Source organism: Myodes glareolus, chromosome 10 (assembly GCF_982192425.1).
Source record: "Myodes glareolus chromosome 10, mMyoGla1.1, whole genome shotgun sequence".
NCBI classification, from domain to species: domain Eukaryota; kingdom Metazoa; phylum Chordata; class Mammalia; order Rodentia; family Cricetidae; genus Myodes; species Myodes glareolus.
The window spans coordinates 1,763,595-1,776,834 of NC_142035.1; the positions used below are offsets into that span (position 1 = coordinate 1,763,595).

The following is a 13,240-nucleotide window of genomic DNA, read 5'->3' on the forward strand; positions in this document are numbered from 1 at the left end:
ACATTGGGAGTAAATAGAGCCACCTCACAGTGGGCAGGGTTTTCCAAGCAGCTCTAAGCCAACGTGGACTCACCTTCTTTATCCTTCCATGTTTCTGAGAGATTCAGGAAGGGTTCAGGACTCTAACCTCTTATATTAGAAGGAGCTCACATAATTCTGTGGGGACCGGGTACATTCACAAAGGTGCAGGCACCACCCCGATCACAGGGCTCTGGCCTAGCACAGCACAGTGGGGAATCCCACCCTGAGGGCACCCTCTGGGGTGCCGGTGGGCTGAGCCTGAAGGTATGTGACTGGGAGGGGTTTCAAGGGGGGCATGGGAAGATGTTGGCACCTAGGACACTTGCTTCAATTGGGTGGAGTGCTCTTCTGTCCAATTGTGAGACTCCATGGCAACCCCAATGAGCCAATTCAGCAGCTATCCCCACCCAGGACAAGGACAGACTAGACAAGGGAATGCTTGGTCCTCCCCATGACCTTAGGCACTGAGCAGGAGGTGGTGGTTGACCACATGGAGAAGCCTAGTATGATTGGGCCCCTACTTGACCACCAGACTGGGGTCTACATCAGAGTGAGCATCCCAAGGCCTGGTCACGGAGCTGTCACGTGTGTAGTGACTACAGCAGAGCAGAGGGCAGGAACCCAGAGACATGAGGAGACGGTAAGACCAGGAGGAGCCCTCAGGCTGGACAAGCCATGGTGGCAATCAAATGCACAAAATATGGAGCCAGGACCTTTGCAGAAAAGGTGGTATTTCCCAGGACAGACAGCAGGTGGCCAGTCACAGTCAGGCACAGGTCAAGAGTCCAGAGGCCGGGCAGAGTAGTGCACACCTTTAATCCCAGCACTGGAGAGGCAAGAGGCAGATGGATCTCTGAGCTTGAGGCCAGCCTGGTCTCCAAAGTGAGTTCCAGGTAGCTATGACTACACAGAGAATCTCTTTCTCAACCCCCACCCAAAGAGTCCAGATGGAGGAATACTCAGACTTACCTAGTAGGACCCCGGCATAGAGGGGCTCAATGTGGGTGCCAGCGAGGCTGCTGGGAGGCCTGTGAGGACAGAACACTTGGGGCTGTGCCTCTTCTTTCTCCAGAGCAAGGCCTTCCATTAGAGCACCTGTCCCCATCTCTGGAGACAAAGTAGTCAGAGAGTTGGCCCAGCGATGCTCCATTGTGTGACATTCACCATTCACAGCTGCTTGGAACAGCTCTAGTCCAATGGTCCCAGAAGAGAGCTGGCGACAAGAAGGGGTGGGAGCTTGGCTGAGTGGGTAGGCAGGCCTGCTGTTACCATGTCACAGTCGTGAGAGGTTCCTCCAAACACTCCAGGGGAAAGGGTAGAGGCTTCTGACTGTGGGCTGGGCTCCACCCCATCATAAAGCCCCACATCAACCCCCACCCTGCCTGAGGGCCTTGCAGGGACTCTGGACTCTGGGAGAGAGCAGCTTCCTCTCTTCTCTCTGACTTTCCTGCTGTGGTCGTCTTGGACTTAGCATTTAGAGGACAAGATGCCTGCAGGTGCTAGGGCCGAGTTCAATCAGGTACAGTGCTCATCACCCACCCAGATTCCACGGGTGCCAGTGTGGACTGTGGCGGCACTGCAGGGAGCAAGTGGCCTTCCAAGACACCGTCCCCTGTTACGCTACAACAGCCCCTCCAGCAGCCTCGCCTGCAGATGTGGCATCAGCAGACTGATGTCTCACTCACTCTGTCTCACCCCACTGCTCGCTCTGCCCTACAGGGCAGGGTAGACACAGGTTCTCAGAGAGTTGGTCCAACAGTCCCCATGGACCCACTACAGTCTCTCCTCCGGCTAGATCATGTCTCTTCAGGACAGCGTGTGGGCTTCTCTGACACCACCGGCACAGGCTACTTGGTTGACTGGAGAGCCCAAGGGCTCCTACAGGGATGATTTGCAGTGATGGCCAATGCATCCCTCCTCTGTTCTCCATGGTCATTATGGAGTTCAAGTTATGTGGACCCACACCATCACCAGACAGTTACCGTGGCTGTCAGAGACAGACCCGTGTGGCAGACTCTAAGGTGGTTGCTGCAAGGGGAGATCTCGGGCACAGACTGAGAAGGAAGCAAACGTGGGGGAAGGCAAGCTGCACAAGAAAAGCTGTTCTCTGAGCACCCTGATGATACTGTTCCTGAATCTGGCCTTCCTTGGACTTTTGAGTCCTATGGAACAACAACTGTGTCTTTCTTTAGAGATCTTTGGAGTTGGTTTTTGTCACATTTGGCTAAGGAGCAACTCCAGCTCCCGTCTCCTTTGCCCTTCCTGACACCTGGTTCCTAAAGTCAAAGAGACAAGGGCAGTCAGACCCCGCATGTTTTCCAAATCGCGGCCTCAGACAACATTTTCATCACATTTGGGCCCTGAGCTCATCAGGATGCACCCAGAGCTGGCTCAGAATGTCACGGGATGGGGGGGGGGGGGACATGGAACAAAAAAAGAAAAATCTGCATTCCCATATTCAAATGAGCTCCTGCAGGAGAGAACAGGCATCATTTCCATTGAGGAAGTAACGCAGTGAGGGACCAGACCCTGGGGCAAGCTCCTCGGCCACTACAAGCTGGACAGCTGTCCTGCAACTAGCCCTTGGTGGCCCCTGTTCCTTCATTATTTCTCATTAGTGAGCCATGCCCACACACAGCGCGGACAGAGCTCTGCAGGCAGTGACACCAGGTTCACCCTTAGTTCAAAGGAGAAAGGTCTTTTCTGGCAGTGAGAAAGAAAGCTGGAGGCAGAAGACCTACTGGGACAGCACCGAAGGTTGGCACTAGCTAAGCTGAGGCTGTGACCTGTGGTGGGCGTCTTCAGCCCAGAGCGACTCTTGTCCTGGCCCCCACTAATGCATTGTACCTATCCTCTTGAGTATGAACTGCAATTCAGTCTTGGAACATTCAAACCCAGCACCCAGCATCTTCAGCCTGCCCCATGTCTCGGCTACAAACACTGCGCAATGCGGCACTTAAACCCTAAACTCTGGAGGTAGGCTGGACTTCTTGTCCCCTTTCCTCCACAGCTTGTACTGGCCTTGAAAGACATCCAGAAGTCCTCAGGTCCCCCACTTGGACTTCATTACACAACCGCCTGCAGCTGGCTCTGGGCTTCTGCCCTCCTCCTGCCCAGTTAACCCGACTGTGGCCGGGGATCTTTTAAGATGTCTCTCAAACCCTCTTGGAGTTCCTGAACCACCCCTAGGAAACATCAGCATCCTGTCCACAGCAGAAGAAGTCTCTCCACTTTTCTTCAAAAGCTCTCCCGGCTACCTGTCTATGCTTCAGCCTCACTGATTCCCTGGCTCTGTTAGACTGCGCCACACTTTTCTGCCGCTATCCGCTTTCCCAAACCTGCCCCCCCTTTCTATGTCTATTGTCCATGACCTAATAAACCCCTCTCAGTGGGGAATCCCTTTAAGAACAAGAATCTGGTCCTAGCCCACTGGGTCTCACTCGCTATGGTAAAGGCAGGAGGTGAAGAGAGTGACCTTTGAAAGAGACCTGGGTAGAAGCAGGATAGTGGGTCCCCCCCCCCCCGCCATGCACCAATCCTCACCCTGCTGCAGCTAACCCCTGTGTGGGTCTTGGGAGCCTATTTTCATGTCTAAGGGGTCTGAATCCTGGCTGTGCCATATTTTTCTGCTGACCAGAGCTACTCATCCCTCCCTAATGTCCTTAGCTGCTGGCCCCGGCTCCCAAGGAGCTGCAAGAAGAACATCAAACACCCTGGTGGGTTATTGAAAGGGATACTAGGAATGGCTTTTTAACTTTTTACCCATCAGTTCCAGTTACTTGACACTTATATCTGTCTTCTGCAGATGAAGTACCACAGAAATGCCTCTGATTCACAGTATATACCCTGCAGGACAGTAGCTATCTTTCTAGGCCGTTGTCTCCAGCCTGTGTGCCTGCAGAAGGCTCTCCCTGCAGCATAGAATGCCACTGCTCCTCCAGGGCATGGGGTTCTGGGTTTGGACCACTCCTGGCCTCTTTTACTGAGAACTGATTTCCTAACCAGATAATGCATATGTGGGTACATATGTGCCCGCGGATGGAGACTCTGAAAGCTCTTGCATGGTGGCATAGGCTGAGCGGGTAAGCAAAGGTAGCTGAGCCAGGAGGAGGCCACAAGGTTAGCTCCTTGAAGGGCTATTTCTTCGGAGTTTTCTCCTGAGATGGGTCCATGGCCAGGCATTCAGCAGCATCAGGAACAAGGGTTCAGCATATTGAACTAGAGCTTCTGGGCCCACATGAGCCTCCAGTGTGGCCACCTCATTTTGCTAACATGCCAGTCCATAAGGTTCACCCAGGTAGGTGTCTGCACATGATATACACACTGTCATGCTCATATCACACGGCATTCACATGGTCTCAAGCAAGGCTCCTTGTCCCCATCCACAGACCTTTTCCTCCAAAGCTCCTGGCTCACCAGGACACCGGGCATTGCCTCTGGCCTTGTGTTCCCTTATCTACACAAAATTCTTCTTGGGCGAATCCTCCAGGGTAGGGTGCCACACAGAGACCTTTCCTATTTATGCATTGCCTTGGTCCAATTAGGGCTGGCCAAGTTCCTGAGCCTGTGTGCTTTCCCATGCTAGTATCTCTGATGGCCTCGGGACCCTCCATCTCAGTGCTGAACCAGGACTACAGCCCCTGAGAGGGTGAACTCTAGGTCTGTGAGGCCCTATGCAGGTGACCCTACATAGAGCATTGGCTTTCAACCTTTACAACACTGTGACCGGTTAATACAATTCCTCATAAGAATCATTGTGTTGATACTTTGTAACTGTAACTTTGCTACTGTTATGAATCATAGTGTAAATATCTGATATACAACCCGGAGGGGACATGACCCACAGGTCGTGTCATAACATAGGGTGTCTGGGGGCTAATGAGGTCGTGCATGCAAGCAGTGAGTCTGACCTATAGGGGGCACACATCACCATCAGCCACTGTCCTTATCAAACCTCTGGATTAACTCAATCTACCTACTTCTGGCCTCCATTTTCAGAAAAAGATTTTCAGGCTCCAAGAGATTGGGTAGCTTCCTCCCAAGATCACACAGCTGAACCTTCCACGCTAGGGTCTGAAGTGACCCTAGCTGGGTGTCCTTACGGAGCTTGGCTTCCTCAGAGTTCCTATGAGGGTGCAGAGAGCTGGCCTGTAGAATGTGGGCATCTTGCCTGCCCTCCATTTGTGCTGAACATAACACACCAGCACCATAGACAGCTGTGGGGCAGTGGGGTTGAAGTGTGTCCACTCAGCTGCTGGCCACCAGGGAGTGCTCTTTGTCCCAGGTGGTCCCCAGGTAGCTCTCTGGGGGTGGGCAGCAAGTAGAAACATCTACGGAGGCTTAGACAAGAGTAGTTACTGAAGGGAAGGGAGACACACAGCAGGTGGGCCCCTGTGTTACCCAGTCCTGAGTTCTTCAAAAGGTCCCAGCCTCCACTTGTGATTTGTGCGCCAGATCAGAGTCATGATCAATGCCAGGGCAGAGCTCAGAGTGGGGCTGGGACTGGCTAAGACTTTACAAGGATTTTGCAAACTTTTATTGACTGTCTCCCTCAATCCTGTGTTAAGATGGGGACACTGAGGCTCCAGCAGTAAGTGACATCTAGAGGGACCTCTATACGCCCCCCAACTCCATCTCCTGAGGACTCCGGGAATTCTGAACATGTCCAGTTTGACTCACTTTGTCAGAGGTAGTTGAGAGAGCAGAACTTTGGGGGAGGTGCCGGATAGGACTGGCACAATGAACTCTGCCCAGCACGTCAGTCAGGCAACAAGAAGACTTGAAGGGCGTGCTTGACGGTGCCCACTGGTCAGGTGGAGCTTGCTGCCCAGTTTCAGGACACATTCTATTTTGACCAGCACAGCTTTCTGGAGCACTCAGTGTGGTGAGGAGGGGAGCCTCGGGGCTTGTGTTAGCAGAGCAGGGCAAGATTTCTGGAGAGGCTATGCTGAAATCCACCCCTCCCCCGCAGGAGCTTCCGAAAGAGGGGTAGGAGCTCCTCTTTTCCAGCCCGGAGGCTGGATCATAAGAAGGCCTGTCCCCACTGCCCAAAGCTCTCCGAGGACCACTTGGAATGGGGGGAGGGGTGAGTCCCCACATGACCAGCAGCAGGCTGTCAATGTGGGGTGCTTGGAGCAGTGCCTGGGATCCCCCTCCCCCACAGTCACACAGACTGCCTTTCTGTCCGCTGTGAGGCATCCACTGATGTGTGCCGCTGGTGACAGAGGACAGTCGCTGCTTCCCTCTCCCTCGGGCACTGTTCCCTGTCTGCTGTCTGACGACTATTCGTGGGTCCCAGCCCGATGCTGGGTAGCTGTTCCCCTGACTATAGATGTCTGTGTGTCAGAGCGTGGGTGTGTCTGTCTATCTGCAGGGAGCCTCTCCTGCTAACTCTGTCCTTGACCTCCAGTATCTGTGTCAGAGGAGGGGGGCCAGTTCTCCTCCTCCCCCCTCCCGTGGGCACTAACGGAGCTGCCACCACCCTGGCTGCACCCAGAACTCAGCGACCTCGCTTGTCCACTGCAGCTTGACCACCCTACTCTGAACGATCTCGGAGCATTGGTGGCCGGAACGACGCTGCTTTGTGGGTCGCCCCTCCACCCAGGGCTGCTGAGTCCTGGGTAAACGTGCTCAGCTCTGGGCTGGGTCCGCTCAGGCTCGTTTTTCCCTTATGTAACTCCACATCTGTGTGTGCCTTGCAGGTCACCCTGGACCCTGTTCTGAGCTCTGTCTAACCACGTGGAGACTGAGACCCACAGCTCTGTGCATATGAGGCTAGAGAGAACCCCTGTCCCCGGCGACTTTTTCAGAGACCCCTCCCCAATCCTTCTTTGGACATTTCTTACCCCTGAAACCTACTTTCCCAAAGCAATATGCGGGAGGGAATCCTCGGGCGCAAGTTCCCCAGAGCTGGGGTGCAGCCATTTCCCTACCCGACCCGGGCCCTGTCCCAGGACCTCACAAGCTCAGGGGCTATGGGTAAGGGTTGGGCAGGGATTGCCAGGGCTAATGGCACGGAGAGCGGACGGATAGCCAAGGGACCAGCTTCTAGGTTCGACCTAGACATGGCCCCCAACCCTGTGGTTGGTTAGTGCCCCGGGTCGGGCTCTCCGCCAGCCGCCGTGCGCACCCGGGCAGGGGCTCTAGTCGGCCGGCGGGCACGCGGCGCTGTCCGTGGTGCTGCCCGCGCCGGGCGGGGCGGAGGCGGGACGGAGGCGGGGCGAGGGCGCCAGCCAATGGCGGGGGCTCTGAGCGGGGCGCGGGGGGCGGCGGGCCGGGCGCGGGGCGCACTCGGCTGTGCGCTGAGCTCGGGGTGCACCGACGCGCCGCGGGCGGCTGGAGCTCGGCTTTGCTCTTGCTGCAGCAGCCGCGCCGCCCGCCCCACTCCGCTCAGATTTCGACCCCAGCCCCCTCTGCACCGCTCTACGGGACTGCAACCCAGGCTCTCGCACCTGGCCCCGCGGACCATGCTCCGGGCGCCCCCGGGAAAACCGGGCTGGGTGAAGAGCCGGCAAAGACTGGGCTCCCGAGAAGGGGCCCCACCCGGCCACCCTTCTCTCGGCCCACACCCTGCCCGGTGTCCCTGAGCCGTGTGAGCCTGCTGGGCCATGGAGCGCGCGCCGCCCGACGGGCTGCTGAACGCGTCGGGCGCTTTGGCCGGTGAGGCGGCGGCCGCAGGCGGGGCGCGCGGCTTCTCGGCTGCCTGGACCGCTGTCCTGGCTGCGCTCATGGCGCTGCTCATCGTGGCCACAGTGCTGGGCAACGCGCTGGTCATGCTCGCCTTCGTGGCGGATTCGAGCCTCCGCACCCAGAACAACTTCTTTCTGCTCAACCTCGCCATCTCCGACTTCCTCGTGGGTAAAGCCCCCAGACCCCGTCCGCTGCCAGAGTCCAGGGACGCAGAGCCCGGGCTGGGCAATGGGGCTTGGCGCTCCGACCTGGGGTGGCTTCTCAGTGTCCGGGCCTGGGGAAGGGACCTCTAGAAATCTTAGGATGGTGGGCACTGGCTAAGTTCCTCGCCTCCCGGGCCGCAGGACGGGGGCTGTAGGGTTGTCCCCGGGGAAGCTGCCCCAGTCGGCGGGAGCTCAACAAGGCGCAAGGCGCAGCAACCGTGGGTACAGCGCTGGCTCCTGCGCCGAACCAAACAAAGGCAGCGGCGCCGGACTCAGGATGCTGTGAGGACGCTGGGGGGGAGGGGACATGAAAGGGGGATTTGGGGAGCTGTACTGGGGAAGGGGACCATGGAGAAGGCGCGCGCGGCGGGGGGGGGGGTGAGATGAAGGAAATGCTCCTAGGAGCTCGTTCTCACGTGTCCAAGCTCTGCTCCCGACTGGGGGAGGGGGGGCGGGGCAGGAGGTGGGGGCCGGAGCGCCAGACACCTGTTGGGGCTGCGAGCTGCTGCGTCTCCTAGACGCTGGAAGCCGGTTTGGGCGGCGAGAGCGGCTGGCGCGGCTGCAGCCAAGAACCTTTTAAGCCAAGAGAAAATCTTTCTCGGTTTTTAAGCTGAGAAGGGAGGCTGTCCAACAGCCAGGGTAGGAATGGATGATCGGCTCCAGGATCATACAGCCAGAAGGACATATACCCCTTTTCCTCCTTAGTGGTTGGTAGGGTTGGCAGGAACACAGGTTCTGGGTCCAGAGGTCCCTACATGGAGGTCCTTTCTCCTGCCTCCAGGTCCAGGAAACATCGGTTTTGTGGAGGCTGGAGGCTGGCAGCTGCCCAGTTGCGTAGGGGCGGGGGGGGGGGGTGTGTGTGTGGGGGTGTTGGCGGGCAGGGTAAATAGGATTGCTGGTCCTAGAAAGGTGGCTGCCCTATGAGGGTCAGGTTCTGCCCTCTCTCCTTGCGATCGGTTGGTCTGGCCCCAAATCCTGAGCGATGGTCCCACGGCAGCTGCTCTCCCCTAGGTGCCTTCTGCATCCCGTTGTATGTTCCATATGTGCTGACGGGCCGCTGGACCTTTGGCCGGGGCCTCTGCAAGCTGTGGCTGGTGGTGGACTACCTGCTGTGTGCCTCCTCAGTCTTCAACATCGTGCTGATCAGCTATGACCGATTCCTGTCCGTCACTCGAGCTGTGAGTTCTGGGATGTGGGCATTGGAGTTTACTCTCTCTGTCGTGGGCACTGGACCAGGAATGGCTGCTTCTGAGCTGTAGGCAGATGTCTGGTGGGCTTGCTCCCTTTTGACATGTGAGCCACTTTTCAGTGACCATTAACTGCCAGCAATACTAGCATGGGGCAGGAGGTTAGCTTGGAATCTCACACTCTTGCAGGAAGGGGTGCCGGTGTACAGCCCGGTGTACAGCCTCTGTCCTGGGCACGTTCAGTATCCCTGGAACTGAGGGAGAGTCGTCATCCTTCCCGCTTTTGTGTACAGGAAGGCCAGTCACAAACTCCACTGGTGTTGAGTGGGTCCAGCAGCTGTTGCTTCATTGTCTCTCCTTGATGGCTCACTCACCTTAGGTCTTATCACGAGCAGCCTGAGGATTGACTTGCAAAGTCTACCAGTTTGGAGCCCTCTTAAGCCTCCCTAGGTCCCTTCTTCCAACCCTTGACCCACTGAGAGAGTGGTGCAGTCACAGGGTTATTGTGATGGGTGCCCAGTATAGAGCTGGCATGTGGCAGGTGTGCCCCAGACCTGTGGTTAGCACAAGCTTTGATTGTTGGTCTTGTGGTTTCCAAGGTGGCCATCAAGGACACTTCTTTCAGCTGTTTCACTGAAGCTCCATTGCAGGATTCTTGCCCCCTTCTGCACCCTGCCCCTTGTTTACTGGTTGCACTTGGAGATTAGACACACTGCTTCTTGGAAAAGGCTAGATGAACCCACTTGGTCACCTTTTTGAGGCATTCTCCTTCTAGAAAAGTGGGGGGGGGGGTCTCCAGCATTGGGCCAACAGGCAGTTTCCTTTCTGTATTCCCAGCTCCAGTAGCGAGGGGGCGGGGGGAAGGAATTACTAGAACAGAGACAGGGCAAAGTCAGCATGACTAGCCGCTGAAGAGGGCTGTGGCCCTTGCAAGAAGCAAGAATCAGAAACAGTTGCATGTGGCTCCTGGGTGTGGCAAATGCTAATCTGGGTGCTAGTGCCCAGTAACCAGAGGCAGGACCCCATGGAGCTTGTAGCTGGTTTGGCGTGGTAAAGAGGCAAGATTCTGGTTAGTTGTGTGTGGCTCTGGGGCTCTGGGAGAGAGTCAGAGCACCCATCAGGGGACACAGGCAAGGGAGGGTTTGTGGAGAGAAGGACCATGGCACCTTGCCCATGGCAGACATGGAGTCCCAGAGGCTGCTCTAAGCTTCCACTCCAATGTTCCTGACCTCTTGATCTGTATGACCCCCTGCAGGTCTCCTACCGGGCCCAACAGGGGGACACACGGCGGGCGGTGCGGAAGATGGCCCTTGTGTGGGTGCTGGCTTTCCTGTTGTATGGGCCTGCCATCCTGAGCTGGGAGTACCTGTCTGGTGGCAGCTCCATCCCCGAGGGCCACTGCTATGCTGAGTTCTTCTACAACTGGTACTTTCTCATCACGGCCTCTACTCTCGAGTTCTTCACGCCCTTCCTCAGCGTCACCTTCTTCAACCTCAGCATCTACCTGAACATCCAGAGGCGCACTCGCCTCCGGCTTGACGGGGCCCGTGAGGCTGGTCCGGAACCCCCACCTGACGCCCAGCCCTCACCACCTCCAGCTCCTCCCAGTTGCTGGGGCTGCTGGCCAAAAGGGCATGGGGAGGCCATGCCACTGCACAGGTATGGGGTGGGCGAGGCAGGCCCCGGTGTAGAGGCTGGGGAGGCTGCTCTCGGGGGTGGCAGTGGTGGGGGTGCCGCTGCCTCACCCACCTCCAGCTCCGGCAGCTCCTCGAGGGGCACTGAGAGGCCACGCTCACTCAAAAGGGGCTCCAAGCCATCGGCATCTTCAGCATCCCTGGAGAAACGCATGAAGATGGTGTCCCAGAGCATCACCCAACGCTTCCGGCTGTCACGGGACAAGAAGGTGGCCAAATCGCTTGCCATCATTGTGAGCATCTTTGGGCTCTGCTGGGCCCCGTATACACTCCTAATGATCATCCGAGCTGCCTGCCACGGCCACTGCATTCCCGACTACTGGTACGAGACGTCCTTCTGGCTCCTGTGGGCCAACTCAGCCGTTAACCCTGTCCTCTACCCGCTGTGCCACTACAGCTTTCGCAGAGCCTTCACCAAGCTCCTCTGCCCCCAGAAGCTCAAGGTCCAGCCCCACGGCTCCCTGGAGCAGTGCTGGAAGTGAGCCGCCGCTCCACCCTTCCGTGGCCGTGTCCTGGCACTTGTTTCATGGGCCCTGCCTTGTCCATGGCCACTCTAAATGCCATGACAGCCTCTTAGATCATCAACCACCCTGCAGTGGGGAAGCCTGGTAGGCTAGCCAGGGGCCCTCGCTGGTGGAACTGAAGCGTGCTGGCTGGCTCTGCCACCACATGCTGCTTCACCCCAGAAGAGACAATTCAGGGGTCCCAGGCATGCGTTCCACCTCTGCAGACAGTGCCGTGCCAGTGGTGCCCGTGGTGTCCCCTTGTGCACACTTAGTGGCTGGTGTCCTCTCTGATGCAAACCTTGGTGTGTGCTCCAGGCTCCTGCCCCAGCAGTGTGCCCTGCATGTGCACACACCCGCCACACACCCGCCACATGCTGCAACACCTTCCCTCTTCCAGACAATCTGGGGATGATGCCCTTTGCTGCTTCTGTCTCCTGCTTAAGCCCAGAACCTAGTTCCTTTGTCCCTCTCCTCTCAACTCTTTGCCCCACAAAGTGGCAAGTGCCCCCAGGAACCTTGAAGCCTTTCTCTGCTTTTCCATTCTGGATGTTTTCAGAAAGATGGAAGAGAAGAAAACACGTCTGTGAACTTGATGTTCCTTGGATGTTTAATCAAGAGAGACAAAATTGCCGAGGAGCTTGGGGCTGGATTGGCAGGTGTGGGCTCCCACGCCCTCCTCCCTCAGTGCTGCAGCTTCCGGCTGAGCCGCGCCAGCTGCTTCTGCCCCCCTCCTCCAAGGCTTGGGACGATGGCCCTACTGGCAGTGATGCCTGTTCAGCGGGCCAAAGCCTGCCCTGCTTGCCCCATCTGTGCAATCAGAATTTGAGGGTGGGCGCATGGGTTGTTGGGCAGAGGGGCCCCAGGGGCTTACAGGGGAGTTGGCAGGAGAGCAGGCTGGGGAATACCTGGAGGATTGCTTTGCCTTGTCCCGTGTACCCATCTCAGGCCTCTGCATGCTCTGCTGTCTTTGTGCCCTGGTGTGCTGCCTCTGCCAATGTGAAGACACAATAAAGTGTATTTTTTTATTGGTGCTGACTTTTGAGGATTTTGTGGGAGTAGCAGCTATTGTTCAGGGTTCTAATTGGAGGCCCCATGGAGACAGAAATGTGACCTTGGTATTCTAACTGGGGAACTAGGTGGGAGAAACCCAGGCTGTCGTTCCAGGGTTTAGTTCCCACAAAGGACAATTCCCAGCACAAAACTCCTGAAAGACTTGTAGGGCAGAGCCCCAGCTGGTGCCCCTTTCCAGGAGGGCAACACGGTACTGGAATGGCTCACATATGCCTTCAGAATCCAGATGGGTAGCACCAATGTAGCCAGTCTGTTCCAGGACAGTGGCTCAGCCTTCTTGACAGAAACCGTTCATCATCACAGCCCTGACCTTACACGTTGGTCGCCTGGCTGTGTTCAGGCAGGACACAGGCCCCAGGAAGAGCCTTGGCCATGCCTCGTGTTTCAAGAGAAGCTCGGGAAAGTGTTGCAAAGGAGCTGGTGTGACCAGAGAGGGCTTCTGGGGCTGTGAGGACTGAAACTGGACTCGTGGGAACTGAGAGATGCAGAGACGCCTTCCCAGGCAAAGGTCTGACTGTGATTGAAAGTTGGGGACAGTAGGAAGAAGACAGGACGGAGAAGGGGGGTGATTCCGCTGTCAGTGGATAGCCTTAGGGCTAGCCTCACCACCCAGAACAGGATAGCCTGGCCTTCGGGTCGCCTCACCCCCACCTTGATCTTCAGAGTTATCACCTTTCCTCCACTGAGCGGGGCAGGAACTTGCCACCAAAGCCTCACAGCCAGACACCACGGGGTCATCACTGCAGCGAGGGTCGCCACACACAAGCAAAGCTCCATGGTAGCTCAGTACTGCACAGGGGAAGCAACCGCAGAGCTCTCTCCTCCTCCAGATGTTCTCCCTGCAGCTGTGCCTGCACTTGTCTTTCTCA

At 57.0% G+C, this 13,240-nt stretch overlaps 1 protein-coding gene across 5 annotated transcripts; it reads left to right on the forward strand.

Moving 5' to 3' along the window:
* The first annotated feature begins 7,313 nt into the window (after nucleotides 1-7,313).
* Hrh3 (histamine receptor H3) lies at nucleotides 7,314-12,335 on the forward strand. Of its 5 annotated transcripts, XM_087910915.1 has the most exons (5): nucleotides 7,314-7,878; nucleotides 8,695-8,742; nucleotides 8,925-9,091; nucleotides 10,356-10,759; nucleotides 10,904-12,335. In XM_087910915.1, the coding sequence occupies exons 1-5, from the start codon at nucleotides 7,629-7,631 to the stop codon at nucleotides 11,274-11,276; spliced, it is 1,242 nt and encodes a 413-aa protein (XP_087767041.1). In that variant the 5' UTR covers nucleotides 7,314-7,628; the 3' UTR covers nucleotides 11,277-12,335. The 5 variants fall into 5 exon arrangements, with proteins under 5 accessions (XP_087767041.1, XP_087767040.1, XP_085553034.1 ...); XM_087910914.1 differs by having other exon boundaries at nucleotides 10,356-12,335; XM_085696908.2 differs by lacking the exon at nucleotides 8,695-8,742 and having other exon boundaries at nucleotides 7,315-7,878.
* The last annotated feature ends 905 nt before the right edge of the window (nucleotides 12,336-13,240 follow it).